This window comes from Athalia rosae, chromosome 2 (genome assembly GCF_917208135.1).
Source record: "Athalia rosae chromosome 2, iyAthRosa1.1, whole genome shotgun sequence".
Lineage (NCBI taxonomy): Eukaryota > Metazoa > Arthropoda > Insecta > Hymenoptera > Athaliidae > Athalia > Athalia rosae.
In genome coordinates this window covers 21,567,894-21,592,192 of record NC_064027.1, presented here as the reverse complement: position 1 = coordinate 21,592,192, position 24,299 = coordinate 21,567,894, and the positions used below count along the sequence as shown (strand labels likewise).

The window sequence follows — 24,299 nt, the reverse complement described above, 5'->3', positions numbered from 1 at the left end:
GATAATGTTTTTCGATTTTTTCTCCTGTTTTTTTCTTATGCTTATTATCCATTGATCATATTAGTTATCGTAACATTAGACTACAGTAATACAGTGTGCATATAAAAAGATGAAGATCATTGACAGGCAGCCATAAGTTTTTCAAACTTTAGGTGCTAGTTTATAGCCTTTCATTCTTTCCCATTTCGCTTTATTTCTTCCCCTAGAGTATAGTAGTCATTATAGAATTTAGAGTTTTCTTTTTTTTGATATTTTTTTTTTACTTAGACTTTTTTTTATAGACGTTAAAATAAGGCAAGTGAGACGCGACGGTGCGTAAATATATATATTAGTAGTTTTTATCATAGAAAAATTGACATGTGCGCTTATCGAGAAGTTGTGTGTGTGAACCGTACGTGAGTTTTTTTTTTTATTTTATATCTTATATAAGTACGTAGATATCGTGTGCGGTTTTTTTTTGTCCGCTTATATTACGTTTTCTTCTTTCTCTTTTATCTTTTTTGAGTTGATCAATTTTTATGAATTGTACAGTATACTTATAATTGGCATTCAATGCTAATTCAATCTGGATCCTATAATTCAAGAGATCGAGAGTCGTATTTGGATCGAATTGGCATGGAATGCCCCATACGTATATGTGTATTTGTGTAACGAAGAGCGTACATAAATATTTTAATGAAAACAATCGATATAATCATAATAATTACAATAACAACAACACATCGTACAGATGATAGTTAAAACGCCAGCATCATAAATAATCGACATTATCATATTTATAAACTTTATTACAACAATAACCAATTAAAATTTGTTCTCGTAAATATATATTTGAATGTTTTTCTTTATATTGGAGTTGTTGGTTTTTTTTTTTCTAATTCCCTCAACAGACAAGTATTATTTGGAGTTCATAATTTTTATGGCACAATCAACATTTTAATCGAATTATTGTTCTTTTTTTTCATATTTTCTTTTTTTTTACCAATGAGATGACGACAGCGAACAAAAATATTTCACAATTAATATCTAATAGATATTGAATAATCCAAGCCCTCGTTTCCTTGCAGGTGCAGCTTGTATAATTGTATAGTTAATCGGGATAGAAATGAATGTACCTACTCCGATGACACGTAAGAAAAATATTATTCACTATCAAGAGTTGATTTGCTATCTATAAATGGTAAGAAAATGTTTTTTCCCCCTTTTTCCATCAATTTGGTTGGTTGTCTTCGTTTCTTTTTCCCCCCCTCAAATTTGACGTCGAAGGTATGATGATAATTCCATCTTATACAAACCTAATGAATGAACAATAACTACCGATTTTCAATCTTTTCAGTCTACGTAATCCTAATACATTAGAGAACTTCTGCAATCTCAATTTTTTTCAGTTCCAAAATAAATAGCAAAATCTTACTCACGTCAAGAAATTTAAACATTTACCATCAGATTACCTCACATCGAGTTTTATACACGTATATATATATATACGTATATTCATGTATTTATAGTACATATATATTATTCTCTTCATTTTCTTCTTTTACTGATATTTCACATCACCACAAAAATAGTTCTCCAGATTACACCAATATATACCCTGAGCGTCTCGTGAAAGTGGTCGCGATCAACGCATGCGTCGAGATATTCGAATTTCTCGTTCGAATATACGAGCGAACCCGAGCTGCGCCGGAGTCGGCGTAGCCACAGGCGTAGGCCTCTTGTTGTGATTTGAAGCCCTCAAGGTGACACCTCGCAACGAAACGCCTACGCCTGTGGCTACGCCGACTCCGGCGCAGCTCGGGTTCGCTCGTATATTCGAACGAGAAATTCGAATATCTCGACGCATGCGTTGATCGCAATCCCTTTCACCAGAATCCCTCTGTACATATATACTTATATATATTTTCTTCCATTACACGATTTACACGCAGTTTTTTTTTTTTGTTTTTTTTTGTTTTTGTCTTTTTCCACATATTTATTTTCCTGTATCATATATGTTCTATAGTACACATACATACAATGTATATATTATATAGGGCAGTTGTTTGACCTTATAGGAAAAGGGCAAATGATTCTCTCCGACAGTTATATTTATACCTATACCATCGTAAATTTGAAGTTTGTAAGTTTGCCCCTATACGTATCTCGAGCCGACTATCAGAAGAGTGTAACTCCCACTTCATGGACTTTCAATCAATTGATTTCCAAAGTCTTTTCGCATCACGTTTCGTTCAAACAACCATAATTTCAATGACTTTTTTTTTTTTTTTTGTTACGCACTTCTGGTCCTTAGCCGTCGATGTACGTTTTCCGATTAGCCCTGAAATCGTGAATCTAATAGGACAATTTTTTTTCTTTAATTTATTTTTAGTCTTATCGAATGGAATGGATTTTTGATTGGTTCTTGGTACAATTTAGCTCGCTAACGTTGATTGTTATTTTTTTTTTTGTCTCCTTTTACCTCTCAAGCAACGTCTGATGTGACGCACGGTCTAAACAATAACGATGATTAAAATATTAATTAGACTACGTCGTTGCAAAACGGAGTTTTTGTTTCTTGACAAAGTCTAAAGCCAATTTATCCCCAGCGCGTGTTTCCAGAATTTGTAGAATCGGGTGATCTGTTTTTAAGATAAAATAAAAACGAAGTACATTGTATAAAAATATTCTTTCGAAAACCTTTTCTCGCAAATGTAAAAAACACTCACTTTTGTTCTGCTGATGCATCAGAGGTAGGTCCTGGTGCTTAAGGCCGTGGAAATTGTCTATGCTTGCGTTAGAATCTGCCACCCCAGGTATACTGCTCAGCCCGAGAAAAGCTTCTCCGGCGAAGTCATTCGCGGTTAAAACGTCGTGATCCATAACCGTGAATAAAATCATCGCGTCGGGACTCCTACATTGTTCGACGCTTACGGAACTGAAATTATATTTTTACTCAGATTTCTTTCATCGACCGAACCACTTGGACTCTTGTATACGTATACGTATATACATATATGTATATTCTACCGAGTGCACTTACAACTCAAAACACTCGTCGAACATCGGATTCAGGGTTCTTTTTTGCACGTTTGTTTGCTGTTCTGCACAGTGTGAAAATACCCGTCTGGGTAAAAGTTCTATGATAACAAATGGATCGCTGAAACCGTTCGGATCGAGTGGAATCACGTCTCTGGCGTTTAAAACTTCCACGCAAAGAGAATCGTGATTCAAGTACGCTCTAACGGACAAAACTCCGTATTTCACCGTGTCCGTGTTTATTTGGTCCTAAAAAAAAAGGGAAATCACACGGAAAATAATCTCGAGGTAAATTTAGAAAGATTCAACGTTAACGATCGGTGATCTACCTGCAGTCTCTGCTGATAATATCTGTCGATCAGAAGCGCGGTATCAGTTTTGTGGTACTGAAGTCTTTCTTCGACGTTGAGGAAAGCCTCGCACCTCAGATATTCGTAGGGGAGTCCTTTCTCCTCGGCGTAAAAGAACTCGACGAGTAAATCAAGGGCTTCGTGAAGTCTTTCGTAAAACACAGCCGGTTTATCCTGAACGAATGTATTTTATAAAAATAATAAGCAAACCTCAAGGTCGGATAATTACGACAAAATTTCGACTCACCCCGGTACTTCCGTCCATTTGGTTACTGAGTTCACCCAAAACTACGCCCCAAACATCCTGAAGGACTCTGTTAAAATTGGTGGCGAGTAGAGCGGAATTAAGTGCCACTAAATGTAGATCGAGATACTCCAGAAGCGGAGCCATAGCTTCCGAAGTTGGAAGTGAATCTGGAGACCACGCCAGATGGAACATGGTCTTCTTGAGGGGCGCTCGCATCTGTTTTAAGGAAGAATAAACGAAATTTCATCGTCCATTTACTCCCGAACTTTATCTATTCCTCACCTTGGCTCCTATTCGCGATATTATCTGATTGATGAAGAGCAGCATTTTTCCGGGCGTTTGATCCAGAGGTGAAACGAGTGCGTGACGCCATTGAAGTCTGACCGTTTCTCCCGCTTGTCCCTCGAGAGATTGAAGCACCCCTTCAACGTTAAGTTCTTCTCCCAAACTCAGAAGCCATCGTCGGACGTATTCGAGACCGTTTATGGCGACGCACATCTGGTCGGAATTGATAATGCGAGGATTCGAATACAAGGTGAAAATCGCCAAATTCTTACTACCCTACGTTACGTTCAATTAAATTTTGGCGAAGCATATTCAGTGTGATTTGAAATTTTTGTACTGTCTTGTTTTTGATTCGTGCATCGCTGCAGCGTAAATATCGGTGCATGAAAAAGCATGTTGAAATCACTGCACACATTTCATGAATAATAAAATACACAGACACTGCGCAAAAATTGTGAAAATATAAATTCCATACGCTGGAAGCGGTGTATGATAAATGTGGTACTGATTCTCATACTATTTGCGAAGCGGTATCTACCTGTGCGATTACCTCGTCAGTTGTTTTGTAAGGGATCAATTCCTCGTAGTAACCGCTGTCGGCCAATTTTTGATGCGTTAATTCTGCGTAGTACGTAGCGGCGCTACAAATAGCCTACATGAAAGGTAAAATAGAATCAGATCAAACGGTGAAAGAGATACTTTTTTTTTATCCGATATCATCGATGAATATTGCCTACTCACGTCGATTATTTTCAAAACGAAATTATATGAACCAGGTAAATCTGGCCAAGCGAGTTGTTTCCAGAATTCCTTGATCTGGAAGAAAAGATTCGATTACCGGAGGAAAAGCAAAATGAATTTTTTCTCAGTTGACCAAAAAAAATTTTTTGTTTTTCAGACATCTCGAGAGCCTGTTTTTTCATGATTCTGATCGGTTTTACCTGATAAAAACAGGCGGTAGCGTCGACGGCCGATGTGCAATGTTTGACGATCAATTCTCCGGTGCAAATGCGGTCGAGATCGGCGGCTCTTCTGATCCTTTGCATTGCTTTTAGCTTTGCCAAATCAAGCCATTTGTCAACAGCAGGTTCGAACCATTGGTAATAAGTACAAATCGCTAGGTTCTTGTGATCGGACTGCGGAAGATGGTCTTTCATGCTGAATAAACGTGAAAATCAAAATAGAAATTAACTTTTTGCAGAACAAAGTGGGAAAAAATATATGTCAACCGGGCTATTTTTACCGCTGGATACATTTTTAGAGTTTTATGAAATCTACATGGTGATTTTGTTTATTCTGCAAATCGAAGTCGAAAAATCAAAGTACACCGGGCTGCAGCGCATCGTTTCGGGAATCAATGAGCTCGGCTCTTTTTCTCTTCGATATTTTTTTGACATAAGAAGATGAGTTTAAACATTCATTTCGAAGAAAATAAAAATCACAACGAACTTACTTGACGAATTCCTGCAGGGCTAAGTAAAGTTCAAAAATTGGCGTCCCAATTTCAGCGCCAGGGGGAAGAACGTAATCCTCATCTCTTCCTTGGCCATGGAGTTGAAGACAGGCAGCCGTCACTCTGGCTCCCAATTCATTGTGCACCTGTGTGGGATATTAGAAATTTCAATCTTCTTTCTTTCTCATATTGCCCACACAATAATGAAAATTGGCATCGTCGACCGACAATGATTAACAGTATAAACTCGTTACCAACTCGATCATCGCAATCTTACACAACGTATTAGAACCAATTATCCGAAATGTTCAATCCCTCGCGTCCTCTGTGTATCAAAAGAAAAAAAAAAGGGAAAAAGAATAAGGAAGCTAAAAGTTTTTATTCTATCCTAACGAAAAAAAGAAAAATCTCCGGAGTAATTGAAAGTCTCGAACTTCTGGTGAAAACGAGAAAAAAAAAAAAAATTATTCTTCAACAAACATTTGCCGCAGAACAATAATGAAATGGCAAACTAACAAACATAAGTAACTCGGAGGACAAGTAAACTACGTCCGGTAGAACGTCATAAGGATATACGATCCCGTAACCAGAGGTAAGTTAGTTCCTTTTCCACAAGTTTTCGTACCTCACAAGTTTCGAAAAAAATTCTTGTTGAAAAAAAAAATAAGTCTGACAAGCTCTTCTCTTTTTCCCCGTTATCTTTCTTTCAATACGTCTCGATACGAAGACATTTCGTTTTGGTTTTTGTGTTCGTGCAAAATTTTCAACCCATGAAGAATTCCTGAAATCGGATTAGACGAAAAAAGTTGAAATAGAAAAAAGTTGAGACGCATACTCTCGAGAAATTTGTCCACAAAATAGGAAAAGCTATAATTTCAACTTGCAGTGCATCGTGAGATATACAATATGGCGTCTGCGGTATAAACCTCACCGATCTATATCGCACTTCTAGCAATGCGTCTTCGCTACATTTTACAACGATACGTATAATTAATGAGAAATTAGTGAAAGAATTTACACGTTTATGACGATATAAATACCTAACAATGTGCAGAAAGCAAGCGTCATGCAGCTCAATTCGCATCACATGCTCTAAATCAAACGAATCAACGATTAATTTCAGTTGATGTACCAAAAATTCTGACTCACGTCTGTAGAATTTTCGTTTCAACGAAAAAATCAAGTACAATAAATGAAACCAAGAGAACAAAAAACTAGAAACAAAGGAAGTAAAAATAAATACTTCTATTGCAATGCACGTTAACTTGCATATGTGGTGTGTATATATATATAGGTATCTAAACATGAATATTATGTACACAAAGTCGAACATAATATGTTATATTATAATGGAGAGATCGATGCTCGTAAAGACAGCAGAGTATAAAGGTATAGATTTAATAGTGGTAAAGTATACAGTTTTTATATTCATGGTATATATCGGGTGCGTTATTGAAAAATATAGATATAGCGAGATATATATATATATAGATATATGTATATAGAGAAATATTTAAAAGGGGGGGCGGGGGTGTTAACATTGTTGTGTTATATATATAGTACCTCTGATATGTTCTCCATGTGTGTCGCCACGTGTTCCGCCAGCTATGGACAAACATCTTGTGTATTACAGTACAACGTATCGTACGAATTATGAAATGTGAATTTTCCAAATAAATAAACGAATGAATAAATCAGCTGTTTAGGGAATTTGTTGAGATCTGCTTCACCCGCTATATATATTTATTTTATTTGTTGTCATTTTGTCTAATTTTTTTTTTCGCTTCCAGAGTCGCTACTCTCAGCTATATTTATGTCTGCATATGGGGTGTGGTTGTTTCGCATAAATGAAAAAATAAGCTTGTCGACGCGTCAGAAAATTATTAAAAAGCATATAAAGCCAAACATAGCACACCGAGCAACGAGACACCGAACGTAGTTTTTATGCGACCAATGATTCGCATATATACTTACACAATTACGTACATTCATCAATAAAAAATGTCAATAATTATCAACGTGTGATACATGATATATATTTATAAATATAATTGATCCGATCGATCCTTATGTGACAGTAATTTATTCGCTTATTATTCCATGAGGTATCCGTCGCAGATTCAAAGAACAAACATAAAGAATAAAAAATTGGACGCTCACCAATTTTTCTAGCTGCTTGTAAACCGCCGAGAAGTAAGGAACCCCGTTGGTGCTACAGTAAAACAAACGAACGATCAATAAAATTAAGACATTCATACAATTTTGCGGGAGCGAGGTGTAATTTTTCGAGGTAAGTAGAGTACGAATTTATCGTGGAATTTGTAGGAGACGTGAGGGAAAAATTTGTCAGGAGGTTTATTCAACGAAGTAGTTTGTACAAAAGAATTATGACAATTAAAGCGTATTTATGAACATCAAGTAATCCCCTTCGGCGTTGGTAGACATCTTGAAGTAGATGGTAATATCCTTTGATTACTCGTGTAACGAGGAGAGGAGAATTCGTAGAAGAATCGATATAAAACGCAAGAATTCAGACTCACTTTTCGAAGAGACTGTTGTAGCAGTGAAGTCCCTGCTGCAAATCGACCAGAAGGGTGGTAACAAGATTCGTGAAATCCTGAAGGACTTTATCGGAATCCTGGTCCGGTTCGTGATCGTAACACATCGTCTGGGCCTTGGTCTCCGAGTACCTGGAGATGAGGGGTTCGAAAGTTAGGTGGAAGGACGCAGAGAGCGAGAAAGGTGAGAAAAAAAAAACCCACCAATCGTGTGTCCCCTTGCGTAAAGCGTGGATTATCTCTCCTCTGATTTCTTTGTTGAAAGGACAACATTTTCTCAGAGCCTTCATGTTGGATAGAAGTCCGAGACACCTTGAATCAAATTTCAAGTGTTTGGCGAGTCGAAGAAGGAGGTCAAGTTTCTTTGCGAGAGAAAAAAACAAGGAGATAAAATCGTAATCGCTAACCTCAGGAGATAGTCGAGCCTCGCGATGGCTGGTCTGTGATTCGGTGAGAAGAGTATTCTGTGTTTGCGAACTTGATTCAAAGCCATTTCTAAAAATGCGTTAAAAGAATCGGCGAGACATTGTTCCTCGTCCTTTGAAAGTGTGTCCGTTGGCCATAGCGAATCTAAGTCCTGTTTTCAGAAAGTTAGCACAATCAGGTTGACTCTTGGGCGCGTACAACAACCAACCATCAATAAACGCACCTGCAACAAACGATGAAGAGTTCTCGGGTCGATACTCGGTTGTCTGGAAGTGGCAATCCACCTGGTAAGGGCTTGTTGAAGTTTGGTAACGTCTCCCTGGACGGCGTGCTGATGTAAAATAGTTAGTGCAGTTTGCGGTAGTTCCCCTAGGAAGTCATTCTTCGCAAACAAAAAAAGGTCATCAGACATTCGGTGTTTCCACGGTCCTCTTTTTTGCAATCCCGAACATAAACGCGACAATGAAAATTTACCCCTTGTTTGTTCATCTCGTGATTTAGAAAAACCGTGTAAAGTCTCTCCTGTTGTCTGAGTTCTCCCCAATTGTCTTCCTCCGAAGTTCCCCTATCTTCCCTAGTCGATAACCAGAGCTTAAGTCTTATCCGACCTTGAATGTTACTCCGCTGCGTCCTGGCCTCCAGTTTATACCAGTGGTCAAGACCGGTGCTCGGTATATCCTGAATAAAGAGAAAGTTCCCGGTGTAGAGAGGATTTTGTATTTTATAGGGATTATATTTCGCAGGCTCTACGATATAAGTCTGAAACTCTCAAAGTGGGTATAATACCAACGTCGTAGTTTCAACTTCGTATATATACGATCCGTAAACCGTTTATGCAAATCTCAACCTGAATAAGGATAAACGATAAACCCCGAGACCCTCTGAGACCCTAGGCGACGCGAGAGGCCTAGAAAATAGTCCTCAGGATTTTCCCCGTAAGGACTTCGCCGCGTAACGTAAAGACCTCCGGGTAACGAGGTACCGAAAATAAGGTCATTATATCGTCCCCCTTTCTCCTTTTCTTTCTTCATCTCAACCCGGAAGCTTTTAAACTAGCCCAGAAACTTTACTTTCCTGCTCTTTTGAAATTCAAACGACTCGTGCCGCTAATTTCACGAGGTACATGTACTACATACACGTTGTGAAAAAAAAAAGTCGTAATAAAAAACATGTACTTTTTTTTTTTTTTGTTTTTGTTTTTTTTTTTTTGTTAATTCTGAAAAGCGTGACGTTATGAATAAACCATCAGATATGGGCTGCTGTCTGCGGACAGACGGGCATCCCCTTAGGGAAGGTGAAAAATTTCACCTGAAGTGGGATGTTTACACAGCCCAGGAAGTCGTCTTGGCTACCGGATCTCGCGCTCTGTGCGATCTGCTTGAAGAATCTCCCAAGGCCTTTAACACCTCGAACTTCATTAAGCTTGCTCACGGCGTCAAAAACTGAGGATTCGTCGTCGTGGTCCCTGTAATCGAGTCTGTCGTTAAAAAAAAAAAATACCGAACACTACGTAAGGATCGAGAAACAACTTGACGATGATGATTCACTGACCATATATCCAAGTGTAAAATATCGGTGTTAATGTCGTCGATATCGCTGAAAGGACAGGAACTCAAGTTAAAAGAAAAACAAGATTATTCATTTGAGTTGTAATCGTACGAATTGTTTAATTGTTCACTACTGTTTGGAAATACTGGGCTGTACGTTTTATACTCACAAACGAAACTTTTCCTCCCATCGTGGACTGAGGGTGTGAGGTTTTACCGACGTTGCGCGTATGTACTTTGCGGGAACAGCACCTCCGAGAGAATCACGATGCTCCCGTCTGCTTCCGTGTTCCTTGCGTTTAAACGATATCCTGAAACTACAGCCGGAATATCGTGGGGGTGCAGGTAACGGAGTGAAAACGCTCAAATTACGGACATCGTTTAAAGTCCTTACGCGCTAAAATTATGTGTTTCGAGCTCAAGTTTTCATTACTTCAACGCAGGATCTAAAACTCCGGACAAATCCCAGAAGGCCGGTGAGCGTTAAACGTCCGGTTAACATCCGAGCGGGTTGATTAATTTTAGCTGAATCTCTTTATGCTTATTTTTTGTTTTGTTTTTTTTTAAATGCCGGAAATTAGAATTAAATAAAGTTTTCGTTACGTTTCTGTAGCTTTGAAATAGTTTTTTTATCACCAGGTAATAAAAAAGAAAAAGTCCGCTAAAATTAATCAACTTGTTAACACTTAATCCATGTTTTAGTGTCCGACAAGTTTTTCAGATGATTTTTCTTCGTTTGACTTTTACGTTGGAAACAAAGAAAGAAAAAAAACTTCAAAACTTCGGACTTTAAGCTCCCACTGAAAACTTCAGGATAACGCAGACGAGACTTTGGTGCATTACGACCAAGCGATTTGCGCTATTTGGAAATTCCCCACATCGCTCTGTCCGCAAAATTTCCAATTAAAATACGGTATTTATTCAGCGTCTGAACTATTAACGACAATTCTTTGTGCCGCGCGCACTGCTGTGGAATTGAATTATCATTTTTGTACGTTTTGAGCAGCTGAAAAATACGTGTTATCGACAGTTCGTTCGTCGGACGAGTTTGGGAGAAGTTTTGAGCAACGCTTTTATTGACCATACAGATTGACCATTATACGCGCTCTGCCCTGCAGCGAATTGAGCGATCAATCAGAAATCAGAACCATTCTGCTGCAAGCTCGAAACGTTTATCATTTAACTTTTTCAACTTTTCAAATAAATTTCTCCATTTTCAAGCTACGATATAAAAGCGATTTACTACGACTGGCGAATTGCACGTATCTGTATACCTGTGATGTTTTCGGAGTTTCTCGTGATGTGAAGTCTCGTTGTCACCCCCGTCCGACAAAGCTCGAGTGGTTTGACGCGGCGAAGCTGGTGGCGTGTGGGGCGAATGTGAGCTCAAATTTGGCTGAGGACTCGGCGGAGCTCCACCGTTTCCCGGCTGTATTCCCAGCATGCAATATGGGTCGCTGAATCCTAAGAACCAATTACTATTTAAGCAACACTTGAGCCTTTTTTCAAATTCGCTCACTCGTGGGTGATGACATACTTCATTTTTTTTTTTTTCGTGTTTCGAATACGATCCAGTCGAGAACAATCGCGTAACAATAACGCTGTGTTCACGGTTAACGAACGCAATGTTGGACGCGATGAACCAATCAGTTTCTTTGTTTTTTTTTTTTGTTTCTCGTCCAACAATTGTGAACTTAATTAGGTACATACGTCTTCCCCGCTAGTCTCTCTTATATGTTTAGCGCTGCTAATAATACCGACGCATAAATTTTCGGATCAAGAACGTGGAAGATGAAACGCTTGGCTCAAAGGGTGAATCCTCGGTTGGGATGATTATCATCTGAGAGAAATTATATTTGTAGACCATAAATATTTGATCGTCGAGGAGCGAGAGACAGTTTACGTGGGGAACATCCAATCTTACTCCCCATTATATACGTGTATATACTTATGTATGTGCCTATATAATACAACAAGTATAATATTCTACACTTACGTACATACGTATGTATAAAAATACATACCAACTTTACACATGTATATATATATATATGTATGTGGTATGCGCAAAGTATATATATATGTGAAACACGGCGGTTTTCAATCTAGGGTAACATATCGGGCGCGGCTCGGGGATCGTAAAATCAACCATTCACGTCGTATATATATCATGAAACCGACGCCTAACCGCTGAATGGTTTGTCGGAAACAGGCAAATTGGTACGACCCATGGCGAAGTGGAATTGATTTCGGAAATTCATTAGATAAAATTCAGTTATTACATGTAGGAGAGCCGGAGTGAGGCGAATGGCAGCTTGTTTGAACGTTGATAAATATTTCGTCAACAATTTTTTTGAAAAAAGCCATTCGCAAAAAAAAATGTTCGAGTGTAAAGAGACGATCCAGAAGAATGGTAAACTGTTTAGACAGACTTTGAAAGGAGTGAAATTGAAAAAAAAAAAAAATTAGCAATTTTCAGCCAAAGAGCCCACTTTGCTCCTGTCTTCTTCTATTATTAAACTTATTAGATTTCACGCGAATCGATTTCTTTTTTTTCTTTCAATTTTGCAACAATTTTACTTATGGTAAAATGCAAACTTCACCTATTGTTATTTGTTTCGGTCCAGTTGGTACGTGACAAAAATGTACAAATTTACCTATAAGCGCGTAGTATGTTGATTTCATCGTTGTGCGAATGGTTCAGAATATTATTGCGGTAAAAGAAGTAACAAAACCCGAGATACTGCACAATCGTATTCTTCGTTTCGACCACATTTGGAATCCTTCTGAATGTTAACAATGAAATAAATCGGGTTTTAGTTCACAGGGGTATTTACTGATCGATAACAATTGACCCGAAGTCTAATACCTCCTTTGAATCGGACTCTGTGAAAAGTCGACTTTTATGAAAGTCGAGGAAAAAAAAGAATAACAAAAAAAGTTCCAACTTTTATTTTCCGCGCATAGTTAACATAATAAGCATGGCGCTTCTCCGGTTCGAATTCGCTTCGTTCCGTACCTTATGTGGATAAAAATCTAAAAATAATCCAGATGAAAAGATGGACGTCCAATAAAATAGAAGTGCATTATTTGTAGTCCCGACTTTTCTCCCCCAGCCGAGAAAATCACTTTCATTCTTCGCGCATGATGATCTCAAGATCCAACGTACAAATCCTAGCACGCTGGTAAAATGGACGTTAAAAATTTTACCCAATAAAATACGCATCAATCTTTTCCTCTCTCCGTCGTAACAAGAGTTGGGATAGAAAAAAAAAGAACAAAGAAAGGAAAGAAAAATAAAAGAAACGAAGACGGAAAGAGGGGAAGAGATACGAAGGAAGAATGCACGTATAACGAGATGGAAAAGTTATACCGACGGACGTACTGTATAACTCGTATAACGATACACAAGGCCGTATTCTAAGAGTCTGAGGCTCGGTGAAAAAAAAAGTAGAATAAAAATTACAAGAGAGTAAAAATGAGAAAAGAATTACAACGGAGGTAAACAAAAAAATATAAGCAAAGAAGCAAAGAATGGTTCGTAGCAAAGTTATAACAAGGTGAATTTTATATTCTTACGTATTATACGTGCAAAGGTCAGTTCATAATTATTGCGCGTCAAAGAAGAAGCAGCAGGGGCCAGCTTAACAACGTCGCAGTCTCATAAATGTTGAGCGGGGTACATGCACATTGATAATTGACTAGAGCTCGCGACATTCTAGACGACATGGTTCGACGCTTAGCGTCCCGAACGTTAGCGTCAAACAAACGCTCGGTACCGGGGGTAACGAGATTATCATAAGGGCTGTGTAACTACGTTAGCGCATTACTGCCTGCAGAGATCTTTGTTGACGTTACCTACTTGTACTGAATATATATACCCGCGCGAAATTCACCTACCTCTCAATGATTGCAGAAAAACAAAGTGAATTTAAAATAAACATCATGTGCTCCGTCCGATCGACGAACGATATCAACGACGACGTGCTCCCATGGAACCACCTCACCCTCGATAACGAGGAGGAGATATTTCTGGTTCTTCAAATTAGTCGTTCGAAACAAGAAAGAATATCGCGAAAAGAAAAATCTCACGCGATTTTTTAGTCGCTGTCTGTATACATAGGCGTGTAATACTGCAAGGGCTAAGGGTAGTTTTTCCCCTTTTTCCTTTCCTTTCATGCGATTTCCTTTACTTTTTTTTTTCTTTTCTTTTTTTTTTTTTTTTTTTTTGTTATCTGGAACGTGTTATGGTAACTTTGTTTCGAGTGTTATGAAGATAAATGGTGAGGGACAGGTGGTCCCGGAAGTGGAAAGAAGGGGAAAAAAATTGGCTTACCATTAGCGTCTTTTGCCTCGAGTCCTTCCGCTTCGATAACCACGACACTCAGGACTACGATGGGTGGCTGAAAAAGAAAACCAAAGAAAAAAAATAATAAATAAAAAGATAAAGAAAAGTTGCGATGCCGAGAATAGAATTATAACATCGTAATTACTTATGGCCGGTTAACCCACCTCGAAGTTTCGCGATTCAAATTGCGATTATTTTGTCAACAATACGACACGGTGAGGAGTATGAGAAAAAGTGAAAAACAAAAGTTTTTCAATGAATACAATTTTGACGTTCATTTCGACGACGCGACGAACATTGAATTAGGGGCGAGTATTTCAAAGGATTTGGATAATCTGGAAACCGAGTAAAGAGAAGAAGGTAAAATGAATTTTCCACGCTTTGCATACTGTTCTCGGCGGGAAAAAAAAAAAAAATAATTGAAAAAAGGGAAGAATTGAATGAAAAAAAATGTTGAAACTCCCGCACGAAATGGTCGTCAAATTGTTCGAGGGTTCAACGTGTAACGAATCTGATTAGTCAAATTGAGAAGTGGGAGACCACGTGAATTATTCTCAGCCTTGGATTAGACGAGTTTCATCGTCACATCGATTCGACAAAAAATGAGAAAACAAACGAATGAAAAAGACCTTTTCCTCCGAAGCGATATTGAGGCATCGTCTGTGCTGGTCTTGTGAAACGGAGAACGCTTCTTGGGCGTATCTGTAAAGATCTTCTTTGTAGTGGGCGTATTGTCCCGTGCTTGCTCCCACCGTATTCGCTATGGTGTAAAGGACCTCGATGTACAACTGTTCCATCTGAAACAATGAAAATATTCATACGTGTGTATAGCGTAACGCACGAACGTCGCGGTGTACACGTGTCACGCCGTACGTCGTGGAAAAGCAGAGGAGCGCCAGGTGTTCCTCTTCTCTCAATTTCTCCCCATTCTAAAGCTGGCAAAGCTTCCGACGAAATCAAAAGCAACCGACCTGGCCCCCGCATGCCACCCTGACTCTGTCTCCGCGTAAGTCGATGTTGCGGAGTCAGAGAAACGACGACGTAGGAACGATATCATCCCCTCGCAGACACGATCTTGATGGAAGCTCAATGTCACTTGGAAAGCTACTTCGGGACGTTGTAAAGGGAGTTAATATAGTCGGCAATCGAGCGGCCCCGTGAACATAATAATTCAGAGATATTAAACGTCGTAGCTAATGTTGAATTACTTTCGAAGATCAATCAACCGTCACTTCGGTTGATTACACGTGTATTCGCTTGTGTATCTTATTGTAGACCGCCGTGTAGAAGAGAAACTGTATCGAAATTTAATCGCAAACTATACGATGATATTCTTCACGTTATCGTAATACGCATGATTTGTTATACTGTTACACGGTTAAATATTGAAAAACCATTACTCGATTCGAACAACGTGAAATTGATATATGTATATTCTTAAATTTGGGAACAATTTTCTCCCCCGCGTAGTACGTAGGGGAGACCGGGGCAAGTTGGAGGCTGGGGCAAGATGACGAATTGATTGTTTTTAGAATATTTTGACCGATAGCGCCGGGTAAGTTATCAAAAAGTGTTGAACACTCTTCTACGCAATAATATTTGCGATGTAGCTAGTGTGGCAAGGTCATCCGGCTTTTTTACGGAGGCATTGTGGTTTCGGACGTGTTCAAAGTAACATCTGAAGCTTAAGAAAATAGTTGTATACAACTACAGGTAAGCAAGATCGGACTTGTGATTTAATACTTTATTTCTATACGCATATAGATCCTAGAGATCATAGAATCTCCGAATTTTCACCAATGTACTTTTTGTGGGGTTCTTTTTTCGCAAATAGTAGCAAATGGGGCAAGATGGTGGGGGCAAGTTGACGGATCGTCCTTATCGAGATCTTTGCATGTTGTTTAGTTAATTGATATTTAGGCTACATACGATTGTGCAGCTCATTGAATAATTCGATAAATAAATAAATGAATAAATTTATTCACGATTCATTGTTGGCATGTTCTAATGTCGAAGGAGCAGCTCAGTTCGTTTGCGACCAGTGTTAATTATCAGTATACGTATATCTAAGCTAAACTACATAAACTATGCGTATTTGTATTTTCATATCTTTTATGGATTTGAATAAACTGAAGTATATTTTGACGAAAAAAGTATTTTTTTAGGCCCATTAAACCAAAATCTAATATTCGTCAACTTGCCCCGATAGGTTCGCCATCTTGCCCCGTGGTCGGGGCAAGTTGACGAATTTGCAGAATCTCGGAAAAATGGAAATTACGTAGTTTGTGAATGACCGAATTCAATGTCAATTTTTTTTTTAATAGCCAACATCTCATACTTTTGAAAAATACCAAAAGATTTTGAAATTCGCTTACAATCGATTAAAAAACCGCACTTGAAGCTTAACGTCTCCAACTTGCCCCGGTCTCCCCTATATAGTTTCTATAAATCATCGATTCCACGTTTTGCTTTTCAAATTCATCTTCGTTTGACGTACCATTATTCTCAATAGTATGACGTTATAAAATCGTTTACGTTGTTCTACAAGTGACTCCGTTGCAGTGGCGGTAAATTTTAAGCTCATGAGAGAGGCTAAGGCGATCGCTACCATTCTTTAGCTGCGAAACTAGGCTAAAACTTGGGAAGTTGAGGTGAATAATTTACGTTGCAGTAGCTGTGGACTCCGCGTATCAATAATATATAAATATACACGTGTTACACAGTGAGTGTCACAGAAGTTCACAAATCGTTGACAACGCCGTTCTAAAGTACAAATTCGTATTTCGTATTTTTCCCATCTCCCAACTGCGTTTTTCTTCAAATCGTTCGAATACAAGTACGAACGTATTTAGCGTAAAAAATAAAATACCAGATTTTTATTTCAACTCGAGTGACCGTTATTCCGGCATTTATTATTATTATTGTTGTTTTTTTTATTGACCTGATACAGGGTTATCGAAAAAAATGTACCGCTCCTGCAGATTGGTATTACAACAGCTTTTGAACCTGCCCACCGATCAATTTTTAATTACCAATTAATTCAGCGAGTCGTCAAACTCGATTAAAACCACCCCGTGTGACGGAAGAGAGAGAAAAAAAGAAGAAAAAAAAAATATTCACATACGACCCCTTTTCACATTCTCTTTCTTTTACTTTTTGTTGCTACATTTATATTCACCGGGAATATGTAAAAAAATTAGTACACATAACGAGATTAACTAACTTTTGAACGGTACACGATGAAACGGTTTTTCATAAATACGGAAAATTTTACGAAAATACATCCGAACGAAAATTGAACGCGGTAAATTTTTCACAGAGGTTATCGAGTAACTCCTGAAAAGACTTTTAAAAAATCAAAAACTTTTTAAAGAGAATTTATAGGTCAGCTACTTTGAAAGCGAAGTCAAAAATCAATTATCACAAATTACCCCCGTCACTTTCGCCGTCGAGTGTAATCCGTCTGAAATTTTAACGTATGTCGGGGTGATTTCTGCGTGGCTTATCTAGGCATCCGTTTCAAAACAGAATCTCGAGAAAGTCACGGAGATCGTGCAACGTAAAGAGACTTTACAGTCTCGAGACAACAGTAGAGTCACCGAGGATGTGTCAGACAGACTCTATAATGTCGAATTCATGCTTAGAGTCCACTTTTTCTTTCTTTGACGTTTTGAGTTTTCTTCCGTTTTTCTCACCATTTTTTTTTTTTTTTCTTGTCTATGCATGCCTTTCAACTCCTGTTCTTTCTTGGATTATTAAAGTGTCTGTTTCCGGAGGCGGAAAGTTTTTCAATAGGTTCTAGTAGACTAGTAGTTAATTTGGTTGTGGCTTTTCAGCAGCACAGTTTGGCGGGCATAACGGAGAACATTGAAGAAGTTGAGAGTTCGGATAGTTAGCCAAATGGCTGCCAATTGAGATTATTCTGTACTCGATCGCGAAATCTTACATCCGAAATTCAAGCGTGTTCCAGGCTAGAATTCCGCACCTATCAACAACGGAAAACGAGTCGTTGATATTTTACATTTCGGACGCTCTCGACGCATACTTCTGAAATACAAAAAAAAACTGGGTTTCTATCCAATTTCCACCGCAGTTCGAAATCCACGGAACCGACCGCTATGACGAACCATTTAATTACGTTCCCGACAATCAGTGTGATGGATTTCTAATTAGAGAATCTTTTTCGAACGTCCGTCAACCGAATTTAATGGATGTTTTTTTTTTTTTTGTTTTTTTTTCTTTCAATCGATAGAATTTCATACGAATCATCGTCGAAATTGGTTGGATTCCTCGAGTTTCGTCTACTTTTCCAAATCGGCGGATATCCATTCTTTCCACTTCTATTCTACATAATTTCACCTCACAGACGACACGAGCTAAAGGAGGAACTTATTTCACGTACATCATATTTCATAACATGGTAAATCTGATTCACAGCAACAGCTGCACAATTCCGTTCGAATATAATGGAAAAAAAGATGAATAACTGAATAAAGAAAATGGACGGAAAAAAAGAAACGCGGAACGCGGACGTCAACTCCGATCAGTTCGACCCTACGGTGTTCCGTCGTGTGTGAAGGATTCCCAAGTATTACGAGATACAAGGGCAGCGGCAGCGATGTACGTACCTACTACATACCATCGGAAATATATGGTTGAATGGATGAACGGTCCGACAGTCTCGGCATGTTTGCTTACATTTGTACCTAAGGAATATCAGCGTGTAGAGTATAGCGTGTACGTATATATCCACCTCTTTCTTGTTGAGTCTGTAGTTCTGAGCGTTGTTTAAGCTCTGGTCTCTCTGCGGGGTTGGAGAAACTTCAGCGCGTCCCTCGACCTCTGGAAGCACCATCAGACGACGGTTTTCCTGTTTCCATGACAGCGCCGTAAAGCTCTCGAAAAACGAACCGTCGGTTTCTTGGACTCTGAAACAGGTTTGTTTGGTAAATTTCACTCCCACGGGGAGGATTCCGCAATTACAACATAACAGCGATATTCTACGGTAGATTTGATCCTTCGTTTTTTTTTTTTCTTTTTAATTTTTTTACCTCAATTGTCCTATTTGTCTTTATCAAGGTGCGTTCGATAAATTTGCATACTAAATCCAATGAACTGGGGAAATGATGTTCTCGAACACCGCGGGGGACGTTCTCGTGCGCCTCATTTATTTTTTCGTCACGCGTTTCTGTTATTTTATTCCATTCGTTTTGTTTGCTTTTTGTTTATTTCTTTCTTTTTCTTATCACTGCAACGTTTAGCGTGATACGGCGTAATTAGGTGGTCCCAAAGTAGAACAAGGTGGAATATTAAAATGGGCTGTATAGGTATATACACACGTCTAGGTATAAACCAAGTACGTGTATAAATGTGGCTATACCTTTTGTACGTACGGGGTGGAAGGTACGAGAGGCAGAGGGGTTCGCAACGTGGTGGAGCGCAAACATCGGAGACTCAATACCAGATGGGAGGTAGGAAAGGGCTTGGAATATTCAACAGCGAGAATATATCAGCGATTATAGAAGCTCCTCTGTACCTCTCTATCTCTCATTATTATAACTCGCGCAAACAGACGAGCATGATAATTATACCTCCCAGTGAAAATAGGAATACCGAAAGACCGTAAAATTTTTATACGTGAAAAATCAAGATTCGAAATTCGCTCTTTCCGAGAGACTGAAAAAAAACAGACGGAACTCGTTGGCCAAATTGTGGGGTGAGGTTTTTCAGATAGCGTTCGGTTCAATCGGATGCTATCGTTTTTTGGCCTGCGTTTCCCTATTATTCAAAATTCTCTGCGAAAGCGAAAAATGACGACAAAAGTAACGTGACAAAAAAGTGAAATAACAAAAAAAGGAGGACAACAACCGCTCGAGGCAATCGTCTCTCCGAATCGTTATGCCGCCGAGTTCTCTTTACTTCCCAATATTCCCCCCCCCGACCGAGAACATCGGAGAACGCTTTTCCTTTTTATTGTTTTTATAGGTTTTATTCTCATTCCTTTCCAGAAAACCGCGTTGTCTCTAATTCACAAAGGATTTTTTCCATACGTACGTGTAAGTACCTACCTACATCATCCCTCGGGCGGCTTTTCAAGTAATTAAAGGACGTCTCTCGAAGTCGGAGAACAAATTTCATATCGCGGAAAATTCATATACACGTAGGTACGTATACCGATACGTACTTTTATCATGCCATACGACGTACGTATATCATGGTATATTTGCATCGGAAACTGGATTGTGGGAGGAATTTTTTTAATAGAAATAAGAATTTCAAAAAAAAAAAACGAAAGTAACGATAAATAGCACAGAAAAATTGCTTCGGCTATCAGGCGCGCGCATTATTTGTTCGATGTATACTAATTGCGCGAGGAGAACGTTGTTTTTATGCCTTCGAATCCGCAAATATGACCCAAATTGGCCATAGTCCGATAATGTAGGCTACATTATCGGAAACCGTGGACGATTATGGGTGGAAGCTTTTTATTCCCTACAAGATATACGCGAGTGTCATAAATTCACGTACGTCAGGAAGCGGACTGTGAGCCGAACTTAACGACTGAGGTGAACGTTACAACTTTACTGTATTACGAAGTACTCGCGGTTATCTTGTGCACGGAAAGGATGTGAAGAAAATTTTTTTTTGTTAATTTTGCGAGAGGCACGCGAACGTGATTCATGACGTGGACTTTCGTCGACGGTCAAAGATTCGGATTTTTGCGATAAAATAATTCAGCAAAATCCAATTTGCTACGAAGTGCAAAAAAAGCAAGTCGTCCGGCGGAAGACGTCGCTCGACGCGAAACGATCGGTGAATAACACGACTTTACATAATGGATAAAAAGAGAGAGAAAAAAAACAAAAAACAAAGGAACGAAGAACTTTTTTATTTTACTCTTTTTCAAACGAGTAAAGAGTTTGAAAAACTGCTATTCCGTGACCATATTATACATGTATTATATGCCGAAAGTTTATCTTCGTCTAACTTCTTTTTCCTCCCTTTGTACCTTGCAGATGTCGACACCCTCTTCTTTCTCGTAAATCTTCTCCCTTTCCTCTCTCGTTCACTTTTATGATTTTTATTTTTTTATTTATTTTTATTTTTTTTTTTTTCGCCAATCTCTACCGCAATTTTATTCAGGTCAGTAATTTTTTTTAATTAGCCGATATCGTTGGGCAGTACGTGCAGGTATAGGTATTGCAATTTACACAATTATAATACCACCTACTTCCGTGAGGTGATATTCAATTTTATGTATATAATATTTTCAACGGAAAAAAATATGTGGAAAAAAAAATGGTTCCGTTTTTTTCCTTTCATCTTTTTTTTTATTCGATAGAAGAATTAAAAAAAAAAAAAAAAAAAATAGAGAACAGGATAAACAGAAGAAGAAAAAAATAATTAAATAATCACAAAAAGAAAAAAAAATGTTCTTTCAACGACTCGAAAATAAATTTCTAACGAATTCTTCCTTGATCTCGTATTTCTCACGTGGCTTTTCAATTAGACGATGAATGAAAATATATGCTATTCGGATATACATGTATGTATAGACGGCGATGATGATCGTCTCAATCAAAAGCTACAGCTGACCTATAGATGCGCAGCTGTACAAGTATTATATATATTAATCACCGGGTATACACGGGATATAAACCGGTGCTTTTATATATATATATAACACGAATCTTTTGATACTTTCAGACTTTACGAAGCGGAAGTGCGTTTGCTCGTGTTAATGACGGCACCCTTTGAAAACACGTCCTTTAATTTGCATCATTCGCTACGCACGCAACAAAATTTATACGGAATTATAATGTAGCCTCGTGAGCCCCGAGGCCCCAGGTTTGTAAAAATGGAACTGTCTCCCAATATAAATTGATAAAACAAAAAAGAAGTAAAAAAAATAGAAAAAAAATTTGTGTGCACGCGAAATTGAATTTCAGTCATCCCTCCTCCGATACATCGCTACACGCGGAAGTCTTCACGTGAAAGAATTTCGACGCTTCGTGGGGAACGGGGGGGGGGCTATTCTTCTTACCCTCGATCATGGTATACATATACATATAACCGTCGTACTTTCAGAAGTTTACGCGTGTACAGGAGAATTTCACGCGGACGAATATCAACCTCGTCCAAAATTTCTGACATAGCTTCCGAGTGGTCTACCATCCCGATAACCGGAGGGAAAGCGAAAAATAAAAATGGCTGATTTTTTGTAACCTTGAAAGAAAAGTTATACCTACACGTTGCGAGGAATTCTGAGGGACAAAAATCGAGAGACAACAAAAGAATTATACAAAAAAAAAGAAAAAAAACTACCACAGTATTAACGAACGATATCTCTCTTCCCAATTTCATCATATGACATTTATTCAGTTGTTGAACGAGAACAAAAACAAAAAATTAGTCGTCAGCTTCGAGAGCGTTGATTTCTCTACGGTTCTTCCGATAATCTCCTAACAATCGATTCCCAACTTCCACATAGGACCGGAAATCCCGTTTCGCATTGGTTTTCATCGATTCGTTAATTTTTTCTTATTTTCCTCTTGTTTTTTTTTTTTCTCGTCAGCTGTCGTTTCGCGGCGAATTCCGCTGGTGACGGTCGCGTCGCAGCAGGTCCGACCGCCGATGACGGTGGTTCGGGTTCACTCTGTCGTGAAAACTAATCGTATACGGTTGAAACTACCCCTCATCCCTTGTCCGCTGTCTCTCGTGCCAGATACGTTTCCCTTCTGTTGTTGCTTTGTGTGTATACAAACCGTTATACGTGTATATACATATATACATGTATATATATATATATAGGTATACGGGTGTATCGACACATGTACATATTGTATAGATACGGCGAGAGGAGATGGTCTAAAGTTTCATCCGTTGCACAGAAGTAGAGAAATACCCTGACCGCGTTCGGACATTTCGGAAATTGCGTTGCTTTTTCGACGCTGTCGCGACAAACGTCTGTACATATACTTTATACACATACGTACGTACGTATACACCTGATTGAGTTTCCTTTCAAAGGACTCTCCTCTCCCTCTCCTTTACTTTCGCCTCCGTCGGTTGACCACCACCTATTTCATTCTCATTCCTTGATCTGGGGACGGTACTCACTTTCCTTTCGCCGTTTTTTATTTCATTTTTTATTCGATTGTTTTTTATCCCCCCTTACTCTGCCGAGAGACTTGAATTTCGGCTGGAAGGGAATCGGTTTTAACTATTCCCTTCTTTTTTTTTTTTTTTCTCTCTTCGAGCTAGTGCTTTTTGATCTCTGCAACGAGATCGGAGGGGCCCGACCGTTCGCAACTTCTCGCCTTTCAGGTATAGGACTCCCTCTTTTGTTACTCGCGGTTAGCCCTCCGATATTTTTTACCCTTGTTTCTTTGAGTCTTTCGACTCGCCCGGTCGGCAAACTTCTATACGAGTCTTTTTTCTTTTCTTATTATTTTTTTTTTTGCTTTTCATTTCGCCACCATTAATCTCTCTCAAAGTCACCGTTTACCACGCATACGTATGAAACGGAAGACCTCCGCCGCAAATTCGCTCGCGGAAACTGCCGTATACATATAATATGTATACATACAGCGGTGCGAGGTACGTGCGGGTCTATAGGTCGTATGAAATATCCGATATTACCTATCTATATTATGTGTAGGAAAAAGAAATCTACGGTTCATTTCACATCCAACATATGGACCATACGTTCTATGTATAGATAAAATGTGGAGCGTACATAAATCCCACTGTATACATGATAAAGCAACTCTATCTGAATATCTAGGGCAGCTAGGCGCAACTCTTCTTTCAATTCCCTCGGACGCCGGAGCAGTCGCGGGACACCCAGCCGGGTAATCGATCTCCATTCGAAAAATCGTCACAATGCAGTGTCGACGGACTTCTGTCCGCTAAAATTTAACCGCCCGACAGAATTGGAGTTCACGCGTCGGACGATTATAAAATTCGACGAAGTTACGGATTTCTTTAGATAACCGCAACGGATTTTACGAATTTCGGTCACAAATATAGATGACGAGTATAGGGGGAACGATCGGTTTAATGAC

At 38.8% G+C, this 24,299-nt stretch overlaps 1 protein-coding gene and 1 long non-coding RNA gene across 6 annotated transcripts in view; one reads left to right on the top strand and one right to left on the bottom strand.

Annotated features, from left to right (window-relative positions):
- Window positions 1–226: 226 nt before the first annotated feature.
- LOC105689520 (BAI1-associated protein 3) overlaps window positions 227–24,299 on the bottom strand; it is a 107,555-nt gene continuing 83,482 nt past the window's right edge. Inside the window, exons 4-27 of one of the 5 annotated variants that reach the window (XM_020854219.2) lie at window positions 18,986–19,160; window positions 14,862–15,029; window positions 14,221–14,287; window positions 11,159–11,348; window positions 10,055–10,201; window positions 9,889–9,948; window positions 9,646–9,802; window positions 8,812–9,015; window positions 8,561–8,719; window positions 8,319–8,488; window positions 8,116–8,223; window positions 7,894–8,043; window positions 7,514–7,565; window positions 6,917–6,958; window positions 5,354–5,499; window positions 4,842–5,058; window positions 4,642–4,716; window positions 4,439–4,552; window positions 3,898–4,113; window positions 3,616–3,831; window positions 3,348–3,542; window positions 3,023–3,267; window positions 2,709–2,917; window positions 227–2,621 (exon numbers count right to left, since the gene is read on the bottom strand). In XM_020854219.2, the coding sequence (XP_020709878.1) occupies window positions 2,527–2,621; window positions 2,709–2,917; window positions 3,023–3,267; window positions 3,348–3,542; window positions 3,616–3,831; window positions 3,898–4,113; window positions 4,439–4,552; window positions 4,642–4,716; window positions 4,842–5,058; window positions 5,354–5,499; window positions 6,917–6,958; window positions 7,514–7,565; window positions 7,894–8,043; window positions 8,116–8,223; window positions 8,319–8,488; window positions 8,561–8,719; window positions 8,812–9,015; window positions 9,646–9,802; window positions 9,889–9,948; window positions 10,055–10,201; window positions 11,159–11,348; window positions 14,221–14,287; window positions 14,862–15,029; window positions 18,986–19,160 (3,577 nt within the window). In that variant the 3' untranslated portion in view covers window positions 227–2,526. The remainder of the gene's footprint in view (window positions 2,622–2,708; window positions 2,918–3,022; window positions 3,268–3,347; window positions 3,543–3,615; window positions 3,832–3,897; window positions 4,114–4,438; window positions 4,553–4,641; window positions 4,717–4,841; window positions 5,059–5,353; window positions 5,500–6,916; window positions 6,959–7,513; window positions 7,566–7,893; window positions 8,044–8,115; window positions 8,224–8,318; window positions 8,489–8,560; window positions 8,720–8,811; window positions 9,016–9,645; window positions 9,803–9,888; window positions 9,949–10,054; window positions 10,202–11,158; window positions 11,349–14,220; window positions 14,288–14,861; window positions 15,030–18,985; window positions 19,161–24,299) is intronic. The other 4 variants (XM_020854220.2, XM_020854221.2, XM_012406596.3 and 1 more) reach the window with 4 other exon arrangements.
- LOC125500084 lies at window positions 20,706–22,713 on the top strand. Its single transcript, XR_007277270.1, has 3 exons — window positions 20,706–21,045; window positions 21,940–22,080; window positions 22,321–22,713. It is a non-coding gene; the product is annotated as an uncharacterized LOC125500084 (long non-coding RNA).